We start from the raw sequence: 18,556 nt of genomic DNA on the forward strand, positions 1-18,556 counted from the left end.
TATGAGTAAAAAAGATTTACCTAGCACTAGCCTTCTGGATGGACAGCAAAATGCAGGAGCCAGTTACACCTCTTCCTTTGCACATACAGGTAGTTCATATGCAACTGTAAATCTTGCATGCACTTTAGGTAAGGAGGGACCTCCTTGATTATAGATTCAGGAGCATCTGACCACATGACTAATGCCCCTACCCTTTTCAGTTTCTATAAGTTGTGTTCTGGTAGAGACAAAGTCTTTACAGAAGATGGTTCACATATTCCCATTGCTGGGAAAGGAACAATTAGAGTGACCAATAATATAACTCTATCTTCTATTTTACATGTCCCTAGACTTCATACCAACCTACTGTCTATTAGTTCTTTGACAAAGAATTTGAATTGTTCTATGACCTTTCTTCCTAGTAATTGTGTTTTGCAGGATCTGGAGTCAAAGAAGATGATTGGGAGTGGTTGTGAGGTAAATGGAATCTACCTTCTGGATGAGGTTCCGAGACATCAGGGCCATCATGTTAGTAGTTGCAGTAGTAGTGGGTCAGAGTCAATGAACCAGATTTTGCTCTAGCACAATCGCTTGGGACACCTTTCTTTTAGTTTTTTGAAATGTCTTTTCGCAAAGTTGTTTGAGTCTGTTCAATTATCTACTTTGGAGTGTGAGAGTTGTCAGTTAGGAAAGCATTATAGACAGTCTTTTAAACCAAGTAATAAAAGAAGTACTTTTGCTTTAATATTGTTCACATTGATGTATGGGGGCCATATCATATCCCTTCCATGGGAGGATTTCATTACTTTTTCTTGTTTGTGGATGATTATACACAATATTCTTGGATATATTTGATAAGATCACGTGATGAGATTCCTAACTTGGTACGACAGTTTCACCATATGGTTCTCACACAATTTGGAGTGAGAACTAAGGTTTTTAGATCAGATAATCTAGAGAGTACTTTGAGAAGGACCTGACCACGCATCTCCTAAAACATTGGGTAATTCATTAGTGTAGTTATGCATATACACCACAACAGAATGGAGTTGCTGAGAGAAAAAACAAACACATTGTGGAGGTGGCAAGGAGTCATATGATGTGTGCTTCACTTCCTATGCATTTCTGGGGAGATGTAGTTCTTACAGCCATGCATTTGATTAACAATGTTCCTTCACGGACTTTGGGGTTTAGGGTGCCATTTAGTCTGTTTTTTCCAGATGGGGAGATATTTCATATATCTCTAAGGGTTTTGGGTGTGTTTTCTTTGTTCACATTCTTGGCCCTCATCACAAGAAATTGGATCATAAGGAAAGAAATGTGTTTTCCGTGGGTATTCTTAGAACCAAAAGGGGTATTACTGTTATGACCCAGTGTCGAGAAGTAGATTTGTCACAATGGATGTTACCTTCTTTGAATCCACCTTCTTCTTCTCGAGTGGTTCTCCTCAGGGGGAGAGTTTTAGGGAGAACTCACAATTTGTTCCTATTCCAGTTTCTTTGGTGCCTTCATTAGTTCAACCAGCACCTTCATCAGTTTAGCCAACACCTCCATCAGTTCAGCCAGCACCTGCACTTCCAGTTTCATTACCTGAGCCACTACAGGCAGCCTCACAGAAATATCAGCACCGGCGCGCCAACAAATGATGGTTGACTCCACACATCCTCAACCCACACCACCCTCTATCAATCCTTTTGAAACTCCATATTTGGCAGATACAGTTCTGGGTATTCCTCTTGAGCTTGAGTCTATTATGTTTTCTGATGATAATGTTCATGTCCCTAACACCATTGTTGGAGCTAATTCCACTGACATTGATCTTCCCATTACACTTTGTAAGGGGAAGAGAAAATGTACAGCCCATTGCATTTCACACCATCTTTCCTTCAGTGCCTTGTCACCCTCCTACCATGCTTTTCTTTCTTCCCTAGATTATGTCTATACCCAATAATGTTACTGATGCTCTCTCCAAACCTGAGTGGAACAGCCATGCAAGATGAGATGAATGCTTTGGTTAAAAACAAAACTTGGGAAATAGTTAATCTCCCCCCAAACAATGAGACAGATGGATGTAGATGGGTATTCACAGTGAAGTATAGGGTTGATGGCAAGATAGAGAGATACAAGGCAAGGTTGGTAGCAAAAGGGTATACTCAAACATATGGTGTTGATTATCTGGAAACCTATGCATTGGTAGCTAAGATGAGTTCAGTTCATATCCTTTTATCTCTAGCAACCACCTATTCATGGCCTTTGTTTCAGCTTGATGTCAAAAATGCCTTCCTCAATGGTGATTTATAGGAGGAGGTATATATGGACATTCCAACAGGCTTTTATGAGAATGTTGGCAAAGGAAAGGTGTACAGACTCAGAAAATCTTTGTATGGACTGAAACAGTCACCTAGGGCTTGGTTTGACAGGTTCAGAGGGGCACTCATCCGTTTTGGATACACACATAGACAGTCTGATCACACTCTTTGTAAAGCGGAGATATGCTCTGGTGTCAATTCTGATTGTGTATGTGGATGATATAGTGGTTACAGGAAATGATCTGGAGGAGATTGATGATCTCAAAAAATCATTGCAGCAAGAATTTGATATCAAAGATCTTGGTAAGATCAAATACTTCTTGGGGATTGAAGTTGCAAGACCCAAGCATGGGATCTTCATTTCACAGAGCAAGTATGTACTTGACCTATTGCGGGAGACTGAGAAGTTGGGGACCAAACCAACAAACACCTTGATCCAAATCACAGAATTAATAGTGTGGATGGTGAGTTGGTAAAGGATGTGGGTAGATATCAAAGAATGGTGGGCCAACTGCTGTATTTGTGTATGACACGACAAAATATTTCTTATGTTGTCAGTGTTGTGAGTCAGTACATGCATGCACCTCGGGTTCAACATTGGGAAGTTATTGAGAAGATACTTGCATATCTGAAAAAAGCACCCTAGCAGAGACATTCTTTTCTCAAATCATGAAAATCTGAAGCTAGAGCCCTATACAGATGCAAACTGGGCAGGATGCATAGATGACAGAAGGTCTACATCTGGAGTGTCTACCTTTGTAGGTGGAAACTTGATCTCCTGGAAGAGTAAGAAACAAGCGTTTGTGGCAAGGTCAAGTGCAGAGGCTAAGTATAGATTCATGGCTCATGGTGTCTCAGAACTTCTTTGGGTTAGATCTCTTTTGAGTGAGATTGGGGTGAAAGCAGAGGAACCTATGATGTTATACTGTGACAACAGGCTGCAATCAATATTGCCCACAATCCAATTCAGCATGACAGGACAAAACACATTGAAGTTGATAGACACTTTATAAGAGAAAAGGGTAACAATCGGAGAAGTCTGTTTGCCTTATGTCTCTTCAGAGTTGCAGCTGGCTGATGTTCTCAATAGAGGGGTGGCAAAGAATACAGGCAGACTTTGTCTGCCTTATGACTGCCTGAAGTAGTTACAGACAAAAATTTGGGGAAGATGATATCATGGTTAACAAGTCATAGGATGTTTAGAGGAAAGAATACAAATACTTTTTTTATTTTATTTTGAAAATTGTTGTAAACAGTCAGGGTCTATTTGCTTAAACATATAGTGAACAGATTTGGATATTCCCCAAGTACAACCTGTTGTACAGGAATTGTTTTTTGGTTTCCTGTTTATTGATGAATTCATTATCCTAACTTTCTCCATATATTTGACTGCTTATATTTTGTTTTTATTAATTTTTACACTGATACATGGTACTGGTTGGAGGCCGGGGGAAAATGGTCATTTTCCTTATAAATAAAGGTTGATATGCAAATGCAATAGAGGTACATGTCCCACACTTTTGGTCTTGTTCCAAATCTTGTTCTTTTCTTCTCTTCTTTTTCTCATTCTATACACTTTCTGATTAATAATCATACATAAAATCTCATCAGAAATAAAATAAGTGTTTTGATGCACAAATGAAGTCCTAGATAATTTGCTCAACAGAAGGTCATTACCCAATGTTAGTTCAATTTATCTGGGGTATTGGTCTTGGGAGTGGTGGACTGGATATAGACCTAATCTTTGGCACTCTTTTGCACAAAATGGCCTCTCTCAGACTTGTAACCTCGTTCTCATGCTTGTCATCCCCAGGTTTTACCATTACACCAAGCAATGGCCCCTAGAGAATTTTCCCAAAATCAAGAAAAAATCTAAGTTTCACATTTTTTGCTTTGTTGAAGTTTAATGAATAGAATTGAGTGTGGCGTTCAGGTACAAACTAATATATTTTGAATTTCTGTTGAAACCAATCTTACTTTGATAGAATTCAGTGCGGCGTTCAGGTACAAACTAATGCATTTTGCTTTTCCCATTACACCAAGCATTGACCCCTAGAGAATTTGCCCAAAATCAAAGTTTCAGATTTTTTTGCTTTTTTGATGCTTAATGAATAGAATTGAGTGTGTCATTCAGGTACAAACTAATGTATTTTGAATTCCTGTTGAAATCAATCTTAATTTGATAGAGTTCTGGGAACTCTAAAGTAAGCATTCCTTATTCGAATACTTCTATTTTGACACCATGGGGGAAACTAGCACCGTGGATCATGATTGTAGGTCAAGATATACTATATGTTAGGCCTACCAACATTTTTCATTGGTTCATACTTCATGCTTCATACAAAGTCTAATACAATTACTTTTCATTCAAAACTACATAAATATTTAAAACAGATAAACACATGTAGTAGGGACTTTTTAATCGATAAGCAATTCTATGTTGTGATGAAAACCTTATTTTACTAGATGCATGAAAAACGTGTTTTTTATGCAAGGCATCTCGATCATTGACATGGGCCTCTGGGCATGAACCTCAGGGAATTTTCTCTAAGCCTCACATAAAATGAGTCTCAATGCCTAAGCTAGACAGACCTTTTAAGACACTTGTTTGTTTGAGAGTTGAGGTAGTGTGAACAGACACTGTATACACTGGTTCAATTCAAGAAGGAAATTTTCCACTTAAATATAGAATATTTTATAACTGAATATAAAATGGATAAAAATTAGAAAAAAATAATAATTACCGGATGTGTATAGAGCCTTCCTTTGTAGCTCGAAGAGTTGAGTCCTCTGGTGGAAGTGACTTACACAAAGCCAAGGCCTCCTCAAAGTTGCCAGATGCAGTTAATTGTATTATCTGCATGAAGAAAAACACAAAATGAACAAGAGAGCATCATCACCAGTGTACAATCTGGAATATCTACAAAGTTAAGAGAGTGAAAACATGTATATCTTACTAGATATAACCAGAGGTAACAAGTACACTCAATCTTAAGAGAAATAAGATTTATAAACTCTTAATACGAACACATAAAATGATCACATGCTTCTAATTGCTGAGCCAAGCATATTTAAGAAGTTGAAAACCAACCACCAATTTAACCACATGACCTAGGTAGACAAGATGAAGCAAGACTATTGAAAAATTCCGCATTTATTGACATAAAAAATACATAAATATGAATGGATAATTCTTAAGTATCATAGTGAAGAGTTCCATTCATACCATATATCAAGTGCATTGTCAGTATCCACTATCTATATTGTACTTTTAAAAGGATAGGGTTCACATCAGCAGCTTCTCTCTCGCTGTTGTGCCTCAAGACCCTCTCAAAATTGTCAAATTTTTTGTTTATTTAAAAATAAAAATCCCATGACAAGATTAGAATTATCCCATTTGTTAGAATGTCAGAGGGATATTCGGCTGATAAGAGTTCTTATTAGCCCATTCTTATGTTTAACTTATCTTGTAACTGGGCTTGTGTTAATAGGCCTAATCCTGTTTAATGATTTAAGTCATCTGGGTGTCCCATCACTAATCAGGGGCATCCCAGTAATTTCTTGTACCTTGTATTATATTCATCTATAAACAAAGGACTGGTCGACTGGGTAGTACAGTTCGACATTCTCTTTAGTTCTGTGGTTCTCTTCTCTTCCTTGCTACTTCGAGTATAGCTCTTCAGATTACATGGTATCAGAGCATTAGCTCCTTCCTGGTTTCAGTAGGCGCACTCTTTTCTCTTGCTGTCTTTTCATCTTCTCTCTTCCTTTTCTGGGTTGCTGCAGTGAAGACCTAGGAGTGTAAGAGAGTAAAGCAAGTTCGAACCTAGGGTTTCTCTTGGTTGTAGGACTCAAGGGAAGTAAGACCCAGAAGTAGATGTCCTACTAAATTATCTCCAGCAAATAGTAGCTATTGGGCTACTAAGACAGGTCTGTATAGGACAGACCTAGTTGAGGACTGATTGTAGCAGTCCTAGCACTAGCCGAAAGGGGGAGAGCTTCCTCTACAGTTGCAGCTTCGTGCTCCAGCAAGACTTGCGCAAAACAAGTGGTAAAGACTTAGCCTTCTCTACAGTTGCAGCTTCGTGCCCCAGCAAGACTTGGGCAGAACTATGGTAACTTCAGTTACAGATTCTCTTCAGGTCGGTTATCAGTCCTACTTTGTGAACTTCAGTTACAGCACTACATAGTTACTTCAGGTTGCAAAACAAGCCCTAACTGAAGTAACTTCAGTTACTAGCACAGTGAACTGGTTCAGTTACTTCGACCAATCCTAAACAGCACTGCACAATACCCGAACTGTGAACACTTCTACCAGCACTATGAACACTGTGACCACTTCGGCCAGTCCTAAACAGAACCACCTACAGCACTGTGAACAACTCTTGGATTGAAGTCAAGATGTCCTCACTATCCGGTGAAGTTTCCTCTAGAGATAACAGACCTGTTACAAGGTCCTCAAACCTGAAAAACCCTAATCTGCACAACTTGCAGATTACAAGTGTGTTGTTAGATGAGTATAACTTCAGAGAGTGGTCTGTCTCAGCAATGCTGTTCATTACCTCTCGTGAGCTCACAAGCTATTTGGATGGAGACAAGAAACAACCAGAAATTGACAGTCCTGAATACACCGTGTGGCGCAAGGAAAATGCCACAGTCATGTCTTGGTTGCTGGCCTCTATGACTCCTAGGGTGGCCAGAACTGTTCATCACTTCCCCACAGCTGCTAAAATTTGGGAGAAAGTATCTAAGACATATTGCCAGAAAAAGAACAATGCTAGAATCTATAGGCTGAACCAAGACATTGTAGCCTTAAGGCAAGGAGACATGTCCGTGGCAACCTACTTTGCAACACTGGAAGGCCTCTGGGAAGATCTTGACCACCATTTGATTTTGGATTGGGAAAATGCTAATGATAAGGGAAGGCATGATAAGTAGATTGAGGAGGGCAGAGCCTTCAAGTTTCTGGCGGGTCTTGACCTTGTATATGAAGGTATAAGGTCACAGATTCTAGGGAGAGATGAATTACCTGAGCTTCACCATGTCTACTACCTGGTGAGGAATGAAGAAGTAAGGAGAAATGAGATGCAAGTTGACTCCCAGACACAGTCAACAGAACTACCTGGAGAACATTCAGCCTTATTCTCCACTAAGGGGAATAGATTTTCAGACAAGAAGTTCCTCAAGTGTACACATTGTGGTGGTGAGAAACACACAAAGGAGAAATGTTGGGTCCTGTACCCTCATCTGAAGCCAGCTGCTCTGAGAAAGGACAAAAAGCAACATAAGGGCCACACAGCAAGTGGCAACTCACAAGTATTCAGACAGTGTCATCTTCCACCGCAAGGCAGGCTGCCGACTCCTCTGGACCAAGTACTTTGGGCTTCACAGCTAGTGAGGTAGAAGTTCTCAGTCGGGCATTAGCCCGTTTGAAAAACAATTCTTTAGCTTCCACCTCTCTTGCCAAATGAGGTACAACCTCTGCATTTAGTGCATCTAGTTCCATTAATTCTACCTCTTGGGTGATTGATTCCGGAGCCACTAGCCATATGACACATATGTTCTCCTTATTCTCCACATATCATTTGTTGTCTGGCCAGGATAAGATGAGAGTAGCTGATGGGTCTCTCTCCACCATCTCTAGAAAGGGGGTGGTTGACCTAAGCAAGGATCTCTCTCTTAAATCAGTCATACATGTTCCTAGTCTTACCTCAAATCTGTTGTCTGTTTCAAAACTTACAAAAAACATGAACTACAGTATAACTTTCTTTCCTTCTCATTGTGTCTTCCAGGACAGATTGACGAGGAGAACGATTGGGAGTGGTCATGAGTATGGGGGCCTCAATTATTTTGATGAAGATGTCAGTTCAACCTTGCAAGCTTCTACTACTAGTCCGGAAAGTGTCGAGTCAATAGTTAGGCTGCACTTGTGGCATGCTAGGCTAGGTCATTTGTCATTTTCTTCCTTAGCAATATTGTTTCCCGAATTATGTAAGGGCATTCCGAGTCAGAGTTTAATTTGTGATGTGTGTCAAATGTCAAAACAATGTATATCAATGTATCCAATTTCTAGTAATGAAATTCAAGCCCCTTTTGATTTGGTTCATCCTTCACCCATTGTTTCCATTGATGGCTTTCGTTACTTTATCAGTTTTATTGACCATTATTCTCGGTGCACTTGGATTTATCTGTTGAAAGGACGTGAAGAAGTTCCCCGGATAACTATGATGCTTTGCAAGATGGTTGAAACACAATTTGATAAAAAGATCAAGCAATTCCGTTCAGACAATGCAGCTGAATACTTTGAAAGATCCCTGAACTCATTCATGGAAGATGCTGGCATGTTACATCAATCATCATGTGTTTACACCCCTCAGCAAAATGGGGTTGCTGAGTGCAAGAACAGGCATCTATTGGAGACAGCTCGAGCCCTTCTTTTCCAACACAATGTGCCCAAGCAATATTGGTCTCAAGCTATTCTCACTGCATCATACCTGATAAATCGGATGCCATCTAAGGTACTAGGTATGAAGACCCCTTTCTCTGTTTTGTGTCCCACTCTTCCAGAATTTCCTCTTCCCCTGTGGGTTTTAGGTTGTATATGCTTCATACATGTGAAAGATCCAAAGAAGACCAAGCTGGATCCTAAGGCTACAAAGGGAATATTTTTGGGGTACTCTCCTACGCAGAAGGGGTATAAGTGTTATGATCCTGTCTCAAAGAAAAAATATGTCACTAGGGATGTAGTCTTTTTTGAGTCTCAACCCTATTTCCAGTCTTCTCAGAATCCTCTTCAGGGGGAGAGTAGTGGGTTGGAAGAGGATTCTCATTCTCCCTTCTTTTTTGTTCCCATTTCATCACCTTCCACTACTACTAGCTGTAACATTCCGAGTCATCCTAGTGAGACTTCCACTATGTCAGTTGCTTCTCCAAATTTGGCTGATGCTTCTGAAGGTTCCAGTAAACAAGAGAAAGAGAAATTACATACAGTAGAAGGAAGAAGGCCCCACAACCTCATGATTGCAACTAGTTGAACTCAGATCAATCTATCTCTGCAATCCAAGGTAATTCTGATTCACTCAATTCAGATTTGGATCTTCCTATTGCTCTCCGTAAGCCTGTTCGTTCTTGTACCACTCGGCATCCCATAGCCGATTATGTTTCTTACTCACACTTATCCCTTGCCTATCATTCCTTTGTGTCTGTTCTTTCCTCTGTATGTGTCCCTTCCAAGTATTCAGAGGCGGCATCTGATCCAAGGTGGAAAGAAGCCATGAATGAGGAGATGAAAGCCCTAATGAAAGCAAGAACATGAGAATTGGTGGACCTGCCAGAAGGGAAAGGCATTGTTGGTTGCAAGTGGGTATTCACAGTAAAGCACAGGGAAGATGGGTCAATTAAGAGGTATAAGGCTAGACTTGTGGCAAAGGGATTTACACAAAAGGAAGGAATTGACTACAAGGAAACCTTTGCCCCAGTAGCAAAGCTCAACACAATCAGGGTTCTACTGTCACTAGCAGCAAAATTCTCTTGGGAACTTCATCAGCTGGATGTGAAGAATGCCTTTCTAAATGGTGATCTTCATGAAGAGGTATTCATGGAACCCCCACCTGGATATGATGTTGGAAAGAAGGTATGTAAACTAAGGAAAGCATTATATTGTTTGAAGCAATCTCCCCGGGCATGGTTTGAGAGACTTTGTTTGGCCATGAAGAAAGTAGGGTACACTCAGAGCAGTGCAGATCATACATTGTTTACAAGGAGACAGGATGACAAACTTACAACACTCATTGTGTATGTGGATGATATGGTGATTACTGGAAATTATGTGAAAGAGATGAAGAGGCTGAAGGAGTTCTTAGCTTCAGAATTTGAGATCAAAGACCTGAGAAATCTGAGATACTTTCTTGGAATTGAAGTTGCTAGATCAAGAGAAGGAATCTACATATGTCAAAGAAAGTATGTGCTAGATCTCCTAGAGGAAACAGGCATGATGGGGTGCAGGCCAGCAGACACTCCAATAGAACAAAGCCATGGATTACAAGAATCAATGGGTGAGGAATACTGTGATAAGGAAAGGTACCAAAAGTTGGTAGGAAAACTGATATACTTATCCCTTACTCAGCCAGACATTGCCTATGCAGTGCATGTTGTCAGTCAATTCATGCACTCACCAAAGGCCCCATCATATGAGAGCAGTGGAAAGAATCCTCAGATACTTGAAGATTTGCCCAGGGAAAGGAATTCTATTCAGAAAAAACAGCAGACTTGAAATTGAAGCCTACACTGATGCTGATTGGGCTGGGTCCGTTGGAGACAGAAAATCAACCTCAGGTTACTGTACATTCTTGGGAGGAAACCTAGTCACATGGTGTAGTAAGAAGCAGAATGTTGTGGCTAGATCAAGTGCAGAAGCAAAATACCGGGCTATGGCACACGGGGTTGCTGAACTCTTTAATGAGCTTGGTATCAAGACTGAGGGTCCTCTCCTTATACTCCATCAGAGATGCAGATTGCAGATGTATTAACTAAAGGACTGGCATCAACGAAGTTCAAGGACATACTTGGCAAGTTAAACATGATTGATATTCATGCTTAGCTTGAGGGGGAGTGTTAGAATGTTAGAGGGATGTTCGGTTGATAAGAGTTCTTATTAGCCCATTCTTATGTTTAACTTATCTTGTAACTGGGCTTGTGTTAATGGGCTTAATCCTGTTTAATGATTTAAGTCATCTGGGTGTCCCATCACTAATCAGGGGCATCCCAGTAATTTCTTGTACCTTGTACTATATTCATCTATAAATAAAGGATTGGTCGACTGGATAGTATAGTTCGACATTCTCTTCAGTTCTGTGGTTCTCTTCTCTTCTTTGCTACTTCGAGTATAGTTCTTCAGATTACACGATTCACCTTGGAAACTTAAACCTTGAGTACTCATTAAAATGTTGTTAACTTTTTGGACTACCAAGTCTCACTACCTCCTTAGATCTCTGTCAATTTTCTCTTGATTAACTACTCCATTTTTTTGATAAATAATAAGTTAATAACTTCTTTTATTAGAAGAAGGATAAGAGTTAGTACAAACAACCCTTGTAAAGGCGCGAGTTGCGACCTCTCCTATCAAATGGAAAAACAGAATTCAAGCTACAGTTGTGCCCAAAACAACAGTTTCCTAGCTGCCCCTTGTTTGGTTAGACAATCAGCTAAAGCATTTTCTGATCTCCCCACCCATTGTATTTGTATGCACATATTCCTTGTCAGAAACTTGAACTTCTTAACTTCATTTCTGAAGAACCACACTACCGATTTTGAGTTTTGCAACTAGCTTATGACCACCTTGGAGTACCCTTCCACTATTAGCCTCTCCACCCCTAGTTTGAGTTGCAGACTGTACACTTTGTAGGGCAGCTAATAGTTACACTCTGGTAGAGTTTCCCACTCCTAGGGGGCCTGAGAAGAAGAAAACCACATTTCCGACCTTATTCCTTAAAGCCCCTTCCCAACCCAGAAGGCCTTGGGTTACCTTGACTACTACCATCAAAATTCAGCTTCAAAAATCCTTCAAGAGGTGTCTAGCCTGACCTTACTATAAACTTGGAGGATGAAGAGGGACAACTTGCCACTGCTAACCAATTCTTCCAAATATCGTTATAGGGAAATTGGTGGAACAAATCCAAATAATTCAACCAGTGAATAACCCTATTCAAGACAATCCTTAATTTCCTCCTGATTTCTTTCCATATCTTGGAATATTCTAGTATTTCTTTCTTCCCATATTGTCCAAATCAGTGCTGCTCTTGTACACCTCCACATAATTTTACCTCTTTTTTGTTGTCAAGAAAAGGTGGAAGGATCAAACAACACACTTATTTATGTTAGCAAATTCTGCCTAACCCAAACAACAAGAATAACCAATCCCAAACATCTACAGTGAAAGAATAGGAAATTAGTAGATGGTAACAGTCCTCACCATGAAATTTACAAAGGATACACCAATTAGGAGAGATACAAAGGTGAGGTCATTTTTGTAGATTATCCAAGGTATTTAGTTTCCCATGCAAACACTTCCTAACAACAAGTCGAAACATTTAGGGGAATAGCACCAAACTTCTTAACAAGGAGCACCTATTGAGAGTGAAATTGACAAATGACCTTGAAGAAATATGCACAAGAAAAAGATCCTTTTGATCTAGGAGTCCAAACTCTTTTATTTGGTTCAAAGGGGTTCAAACAAACTCTCTCAAGTATGCTTAAAACACCCAATCTCCTCCTTTAAACCTCTACAAAATCCAAAATCCCAATTAGGGGCCCGAGGAGTTTTCAAGGAAAAAAAAATTGGAAGGGAAGAGGTCTTTCAAGGGGACATCTCCAACCCAAATATCCTCTTAGGAAAAAAAATAGAGAGGAACTGAGGTAGACTACTGTGAATTGCCTTCCAAGGAGTTGCTAGCTTTGCCCATCAATATACACCAACATCCCACCCATTCTCTGATCAACCATGAATGCTTCCTACCACCTCATGCCACAACCTCTCTCTTTCCTATGACCACCGCCAAAGCCATTTTCCTAGCAACGTTGTATTTTTTTGAATTATATTCCGTAAGCCTAGGCCTTCTTCCTCTTTACTACTACACACCACTTCCCACTTAATTAGGTGATCCTCTCTACTTTCCCCTAATTCCCAAAAAAGTCCCTCGTTAACTTTTCCAATTTCTTAGCTTCACTAGTTGGGATCCTAAAGACAAAAAGGAAATAGGTTGGTAGGTTCACAAGTGTAGCTTTTATTAAGGTGATTCTATCACCAACAAGATGTAATTATTTTTCTACGAAGCCAATCTCTTCTTGAATTTTGTTACAACTAGGCACCAGAAACTACTCTCTTGAGGGTTTGCTTTTAAAAGAAGCCTTAAGTATGTTAGTGGTCAAGTAGAGATAGAACACTCTAAACACTTCTCATACCCACTTCTCATCTTCCAATAAATAGACTAGTTAAGGAAGGTTATTTTCCCATTCCCACTTCTTATCAAATTCCGGCCAAAGGGAAGGCTGCAGTCTCTCTTGTTCACCTCACTCAGATCTTGTGTCACTAGGTATGATTGTTCCTTTGGTTTTTGCTACTAACTTGTGTCTTGAGTTTGGTGCAAATACTTCAGCACCCCATCTCGGAAGGGAAGGTGATGGTTTTAAGGGCATAGTCAGGGGGAATGAAGTGTTGTTAGAGGAGAATGATGTATCAAGACTTGATAAGGAATAGAAAGAGGAGGTGGAGAGATTTTGGAATTTGATTTGTTCAAAGTTCGAGGAGCTTAGGAGGGGGGAAGGGTATGTAGAAGAGAATTGTCAGAGGGAGGGGTTGTTAAGTGAGAATAAGAAGGAACTCGAAAAGGTAGAGAGTAAGGGGTTAGGTTCAACTCCAAAAATCAAAAGGAAAATAGAGAGGTGAAATTAGTACTAGACAAGGAAAAGTAAAATCTTCTCATGGGAAGGTGGAGGAAAAAAAGAAAATGAAAAGCAATAAAAAAATGAAATGGAGAGATTAGTCTCTGACATTGAGAGCGGCCTAGAGTTTAGTGGGAGGGGAGAGAGGAGAATGAACCCTAGATAAAATCTAGGTTTTAAGAAGCTTTTTTGTGTGAACAATGAATATGAAAATTATAAGCTGCAATGTGAGAGGGTTAGGGAGTGCAAGGAAGTGAAGGGTGATAAAGAATTTATTTAAGAGGGAAAAACCCAACATTGTAATGTTGCAAGAAACAAAATTGTCTGAATTGGATGGGAGATTGATTAGAAGAGTTCACATTGGTGCTGCACGAGGCACGCCCCACAACACATCCGAACCATGTGTTGGGAACATCTCCCAATGACAAGTACGAGAGATGTTCCCAATGCATTTTTTTTTTTGATAAAACAAAGGAGGTGCTACACAAGACGGGGTAGCACGACCCCATGAATCAAACAAGCAAATTAAACCAAGACCCCCAGGGGGATAAAAAGATGGAGATGCGGGGGTGCGCTCTGTGGGGTGCAATGAGATGTGCTTGTGGGGCGCCCGTGAGGTGCGCTGTATGGGGTGCTAATGAGAGCCAGATCACCACAGGAGTCTTCTTCGAGGGAGACTCTGCCTCCTGAAATAAAAATGTAGAGAGAGAGAGAATCTTGGAGAATGTCCCAATGCCTTTCTTATTACGATGTTGGTTACCCATGTCAAACATAATGGGCTATCTTGCGAGGTCCCTTGACGTACACTTGTTTAATGGGCCTAAATGGGTCGTTCACAGAATCACAGTATTGTTTTTATTAATATCTCCGTCAACTCCTGCCCCCTTTATAACAAACTTGTCTTCAAGGTTAATGCTTGGGTAGCATTGTTGCAGATGATACTAGTCTTCCCATGTGGCATCTTCGGGTGTTATGAATTTCCAGACCAGCAAGGCTTGTTAAACCAACTTATTACCATCTTTGATCCACTTGAAATCAGCAACGTGGTCTAGTTCCAATTATAAAACTCCGTCCTCGGAAAAATCTGATAAGCTAGTTGAAGCAAAAGGTACAGGCCCCAAATGTTTCTTCAATAGAGATACAAGAAATGTAGGGTGTATTTTGGAAGAGCTAGGAAGGTCTAGCTTGTAAGTCACCTTACCCACTCTTGCTACAACACAGAATGGACCATAAAATCTGGGGTCCAACTTTTGGGAGGATCGTTTAGCTAGGCTACCTTGTCAGTAAGTCCTCAGTTTCAAGTAAACCCAGTTCCCCACCTCAAACTAGACATCTCGATTTTTCTTATCATAGTGAGTCTTCATTTGCTGTTGAGCCTTTAGCAAGTTGGCCTTTAAGTCCTTAAGGACTGCATCTCTATCTGTCAGATGCGCATCCACTTCAGAAATAGTAGTGGATCCCCTTTCTTATGGTAGTATTTAAGGAGGTTCCCTTCTGTACAATGCGTGAAAAAAGCATGAAAAGAAGTGTTATACCAGTATTCTGCCCATAGGAGCCACTTGATCCACTACATGGGATAATCACTAGTAAAACACTAAAGGTAGGTCTCAAGGGAACAATTTACAACCTTTGTCTGTGGTCGATTTGCGGATGATAGGTTGTAGAATGGTGGGGTTTCGCTCCCTGTACCCGAAAATATTCTAACTAGAACCAACTCATGAAAGCTGAGTCACGACCAGAAATAATAGTTTTGGGCATGCCATGTAAATGGGAAACCTCCTAAATAATAATTTTGGCCACTTGTGTTTAGGGCTGTTGATAAGAAGGCCCAACCCAAACAAACTGATCAACCCGGACCGACCTAACCCAAGTTGGCCGGGTTTTTATCAGCACCGGTCGGTTTCGAGTTGTAAAAATTCATAAACTAATGGTTCAGGTTGGTTTTGGTTTTCTTGTGTGAAAATCGAAACCGACCCAAACTGAACCGACTTAATTCCTACTTAACTATTTAAATATAATCTATTTAAATATATATATTGATTTTAATTTAAATATATTTTATATTTATAACTGTTAAATAAAGATATTTCAGTTTTACATAAAAACTGAAATATCTGACAGCCCAAACTTGCACCATACAGGCACATGGGCCATGGGGGGCATGGATGAACTTGGAGCCAAAACCAACCCAAACCGACCCAACTCGACTCAAACCGACTAGGTCGGTTTTGCTTAACATTGGGTCGGTTTCGGTTTCCATCTCAAGTAACCCGATCAGGTCGGGTTGATTGGAAAAACCTCAATAAACTGACCCAACCTGACCCGTGAACAACCCTACTTGTGTTGTAGTATATGGATGGGCTAATGGTTGAATCGGGGAGGAGTGAATAACCAGACCTGTAATGAAATCCATAGTTGCCTCATCGTTGACATATTGTGCAAGTGACAACATACTCTCAAATTTGTTTCTTCATGCCCATCCAGTAAAAATGAGATGACATCCTACGATAAGTTCGTAAAAATACCTAAATGTCCCCCTATGGGAGGAGCATGAAAAAGCTCCAAGAGGGCAAGAATCTAGGTTGAGTTAGCCAATAACATCATTCTACCCTTATGCATAGAGGTGTAAATCGGGTCATACTGGGCCGACACGATATGGCCTGCGTGCGGCCTGTATAAAGTGCGGGCCAAGCTGTTCTTCCCTCCCCTGGGATACTTCGGGGGGTCAGCCTGACGTGAACAACGGCCCGAGCCCGTACAGGCCCGTGTCGGACTTGGGCTGAGCAGGCTGCAGGTCGTGCCATGCACCTGGCCCATGTCAAGCTAGGCTACAAGCCAGGCCTTGGGCCTAGGTTGATCCAAGCTAAATTGTTTTTTGGTACAGAAAAGAGGGGCACTAACAGAGACGAGGAGTAGTGCAACCCAAAATATCTTCCCATCTAATTTTCTTGATTTCTCTCTTGTCTTGAGTAGAAGTGGAATCCGAAGAGTAATTATGACCTAAGTTTGCCAAAACATCTGCCAGAAAGTTTGCCTCTCTATGGACATGAGTGAACCTGAACCTCTTCCGACTACTTCTGCATAACGCTTGAATGTCTTTAATGATGCTAGACGAGGGTGCTTATACTTTGAATTGAGGCATGCAATGGTAAGGGTAGGGCCTCCTTCGATAGTGAAATCTTCAAACGGTAACTCCATCACGCATTGAAGAGCCTCCCACAACACCCATGCCTCCACCACTATAATGTTGTTGAAGCCAATGGAATGGAAGTCGAATGAAAGAACAGCTCCAAAACAGTCTCTAGCTACCCAAGTTATACTAGCCAAATCGGTGCTTCTAATAGAAGCATCAAAATTGATCTTAACATGATTCATCTCGAGAGATTTCCATCTTACATAAATAGCATCTCTCCTATTCTCTCTTGAGATGGAGAGTGGAGATACATCCTTGAAGTCTCTAAGGTCATGAGTAGCGTTTTCTAATACATTTGCTGGGGAGGGGATTTGAGAATTAAAGACCACATTATTTCTTTGCTTCAAATATTCCAAATAATATATGCCAATTTTTCTCCTGATTCTATTGCCCTCTAGACTTTGGATATTCTCACCCACTAGTCTATAAACCTTTCATTGGATTTAGGCCCCATTTGGGGGGATTTAGAATGGCCCCATTTCAAATAATAAACTATTAACTTCTATTTTATTTCCAATTTTAATATTCATATTTTAATAGTGTGATTCAAGTAAAATTTCTAAACCATCTTTCCTAATCGTAAGATGTAATATTATATCTAAGCAATAAAGGAGAGAAATTTTCCCCAATATTTTTTAAATTTATTTTTCATTATTTTAACAATACTTTGAAATTGTGGATTTTTCCTATATTTTGCAAAAATTCACTAATTAAAAATAATTGATTAACTAAAAGATAACTGCTTGAGTAATAAACACTTGAAAATTCATGAATTGCATCATAAAAAATTTGTAAAAAAATCTTTTATACAAATTACCATTTCTTAATCTTCCTCAAGTTACTATTCAAATACTAAGTTTCTGGGTGTGAATAGTAGCTAAGCCCATTACCGAGACAAAATCCCTCCTCTCCTCTTATTCTTCTTCTACTGCTAGTTGTAACTCATAAGAAAGGCCTGCTAACATTAACACGCCACTAGTTGACATCAGCAATCCGTATGATCAATAGCAACCCTATGTGTTTTTTATGCAAGCTGATGTGCCTTGTTTATAAAAGAGTTTTGGCATATTTTTTATGATAGAGTGAATCTGCTTGACATTTTTTTGGAATATTCAAATGAAAATTGATGAAAAATCTAGATCTAGAGTTTAGGGCTTGTGTGCTCATGCAGAGGATTGGTTGCCCTTAAAACTTGTTTTTGGATCATGACAAATTTAGAGTACGCAAGAAGTAATCCCCGATTTTTTAAACACTACAAAAATTTGGGGAATTTATCTTTTCTTGTGTTACGCCGCTAGCACCTTCTTCTTCCCTTTTCATTGTTGTAACCCTAATTCAAACTTGGCGAAAAGGGGTTCTAGGTTTTTAGCTAGTATTAGGGTAATATAGTGTTGGTGAGAAAATTCCATGGAGGATTCACCCAAGGTTATTTGTGTGTCTACCTATGTCTTGCCAGGAGGCAATGACAATACCAATGGACAAATTACTATTGTTAAAATTTGATGGAACAAACTTCCTTGAGTGGTCCCAATTAGCTAAGCTCATAATCAATGGGAGAGGTAAGCTAGGGTTTATTACTGGTAAGGAAGCTAAACCAAAACTTGAAGACCCAAATTATTCCAAATGGGAGGAGGAT

General features: G+C 40.0%; 1 protein-coding gene across 2 annotated transcripts in view; it reads right to left on the reverse strand.

Moving 5' to 3' along the window:
- Positions 1–18,556, reverse strand: part of LOC148845956 (vacuolar sorting protein 39-like) — a 141,437-nt gene that overhangs the window by 61,364 nt on the left and 61,517 nt on the right. For both annotated transcript variants that reach the window (XM_088955138.1, XM_088955137.1), the window contains exon 5: positions 5,033–5,145. In XM_088955138.1, coding sequence (XP_088811264.1) covers positions 5,033–5,145 — 113 coding nt within the window. The remainder of the gene's footprint in view (positions 1–5,032; positions 5,146–18,556) is intronic.

The sequence above is a fragment of the Nelumbo lutea genome, chromosome 7 (genome assembly GCF_056320005.1).
Source record: "Nelumbo lutea isolate HS-2025 chromosome 7, American lotus-T2T, whole genome shotgun sequence".
NCBI classification, from domain to species: domain Eukaryota; kingdom Viridiplantae; phylum Streptophyta; class Magnoliopsida; order Proteales; family Nelumbonaceae; genus Nelumbo; species Nelumbo lutea.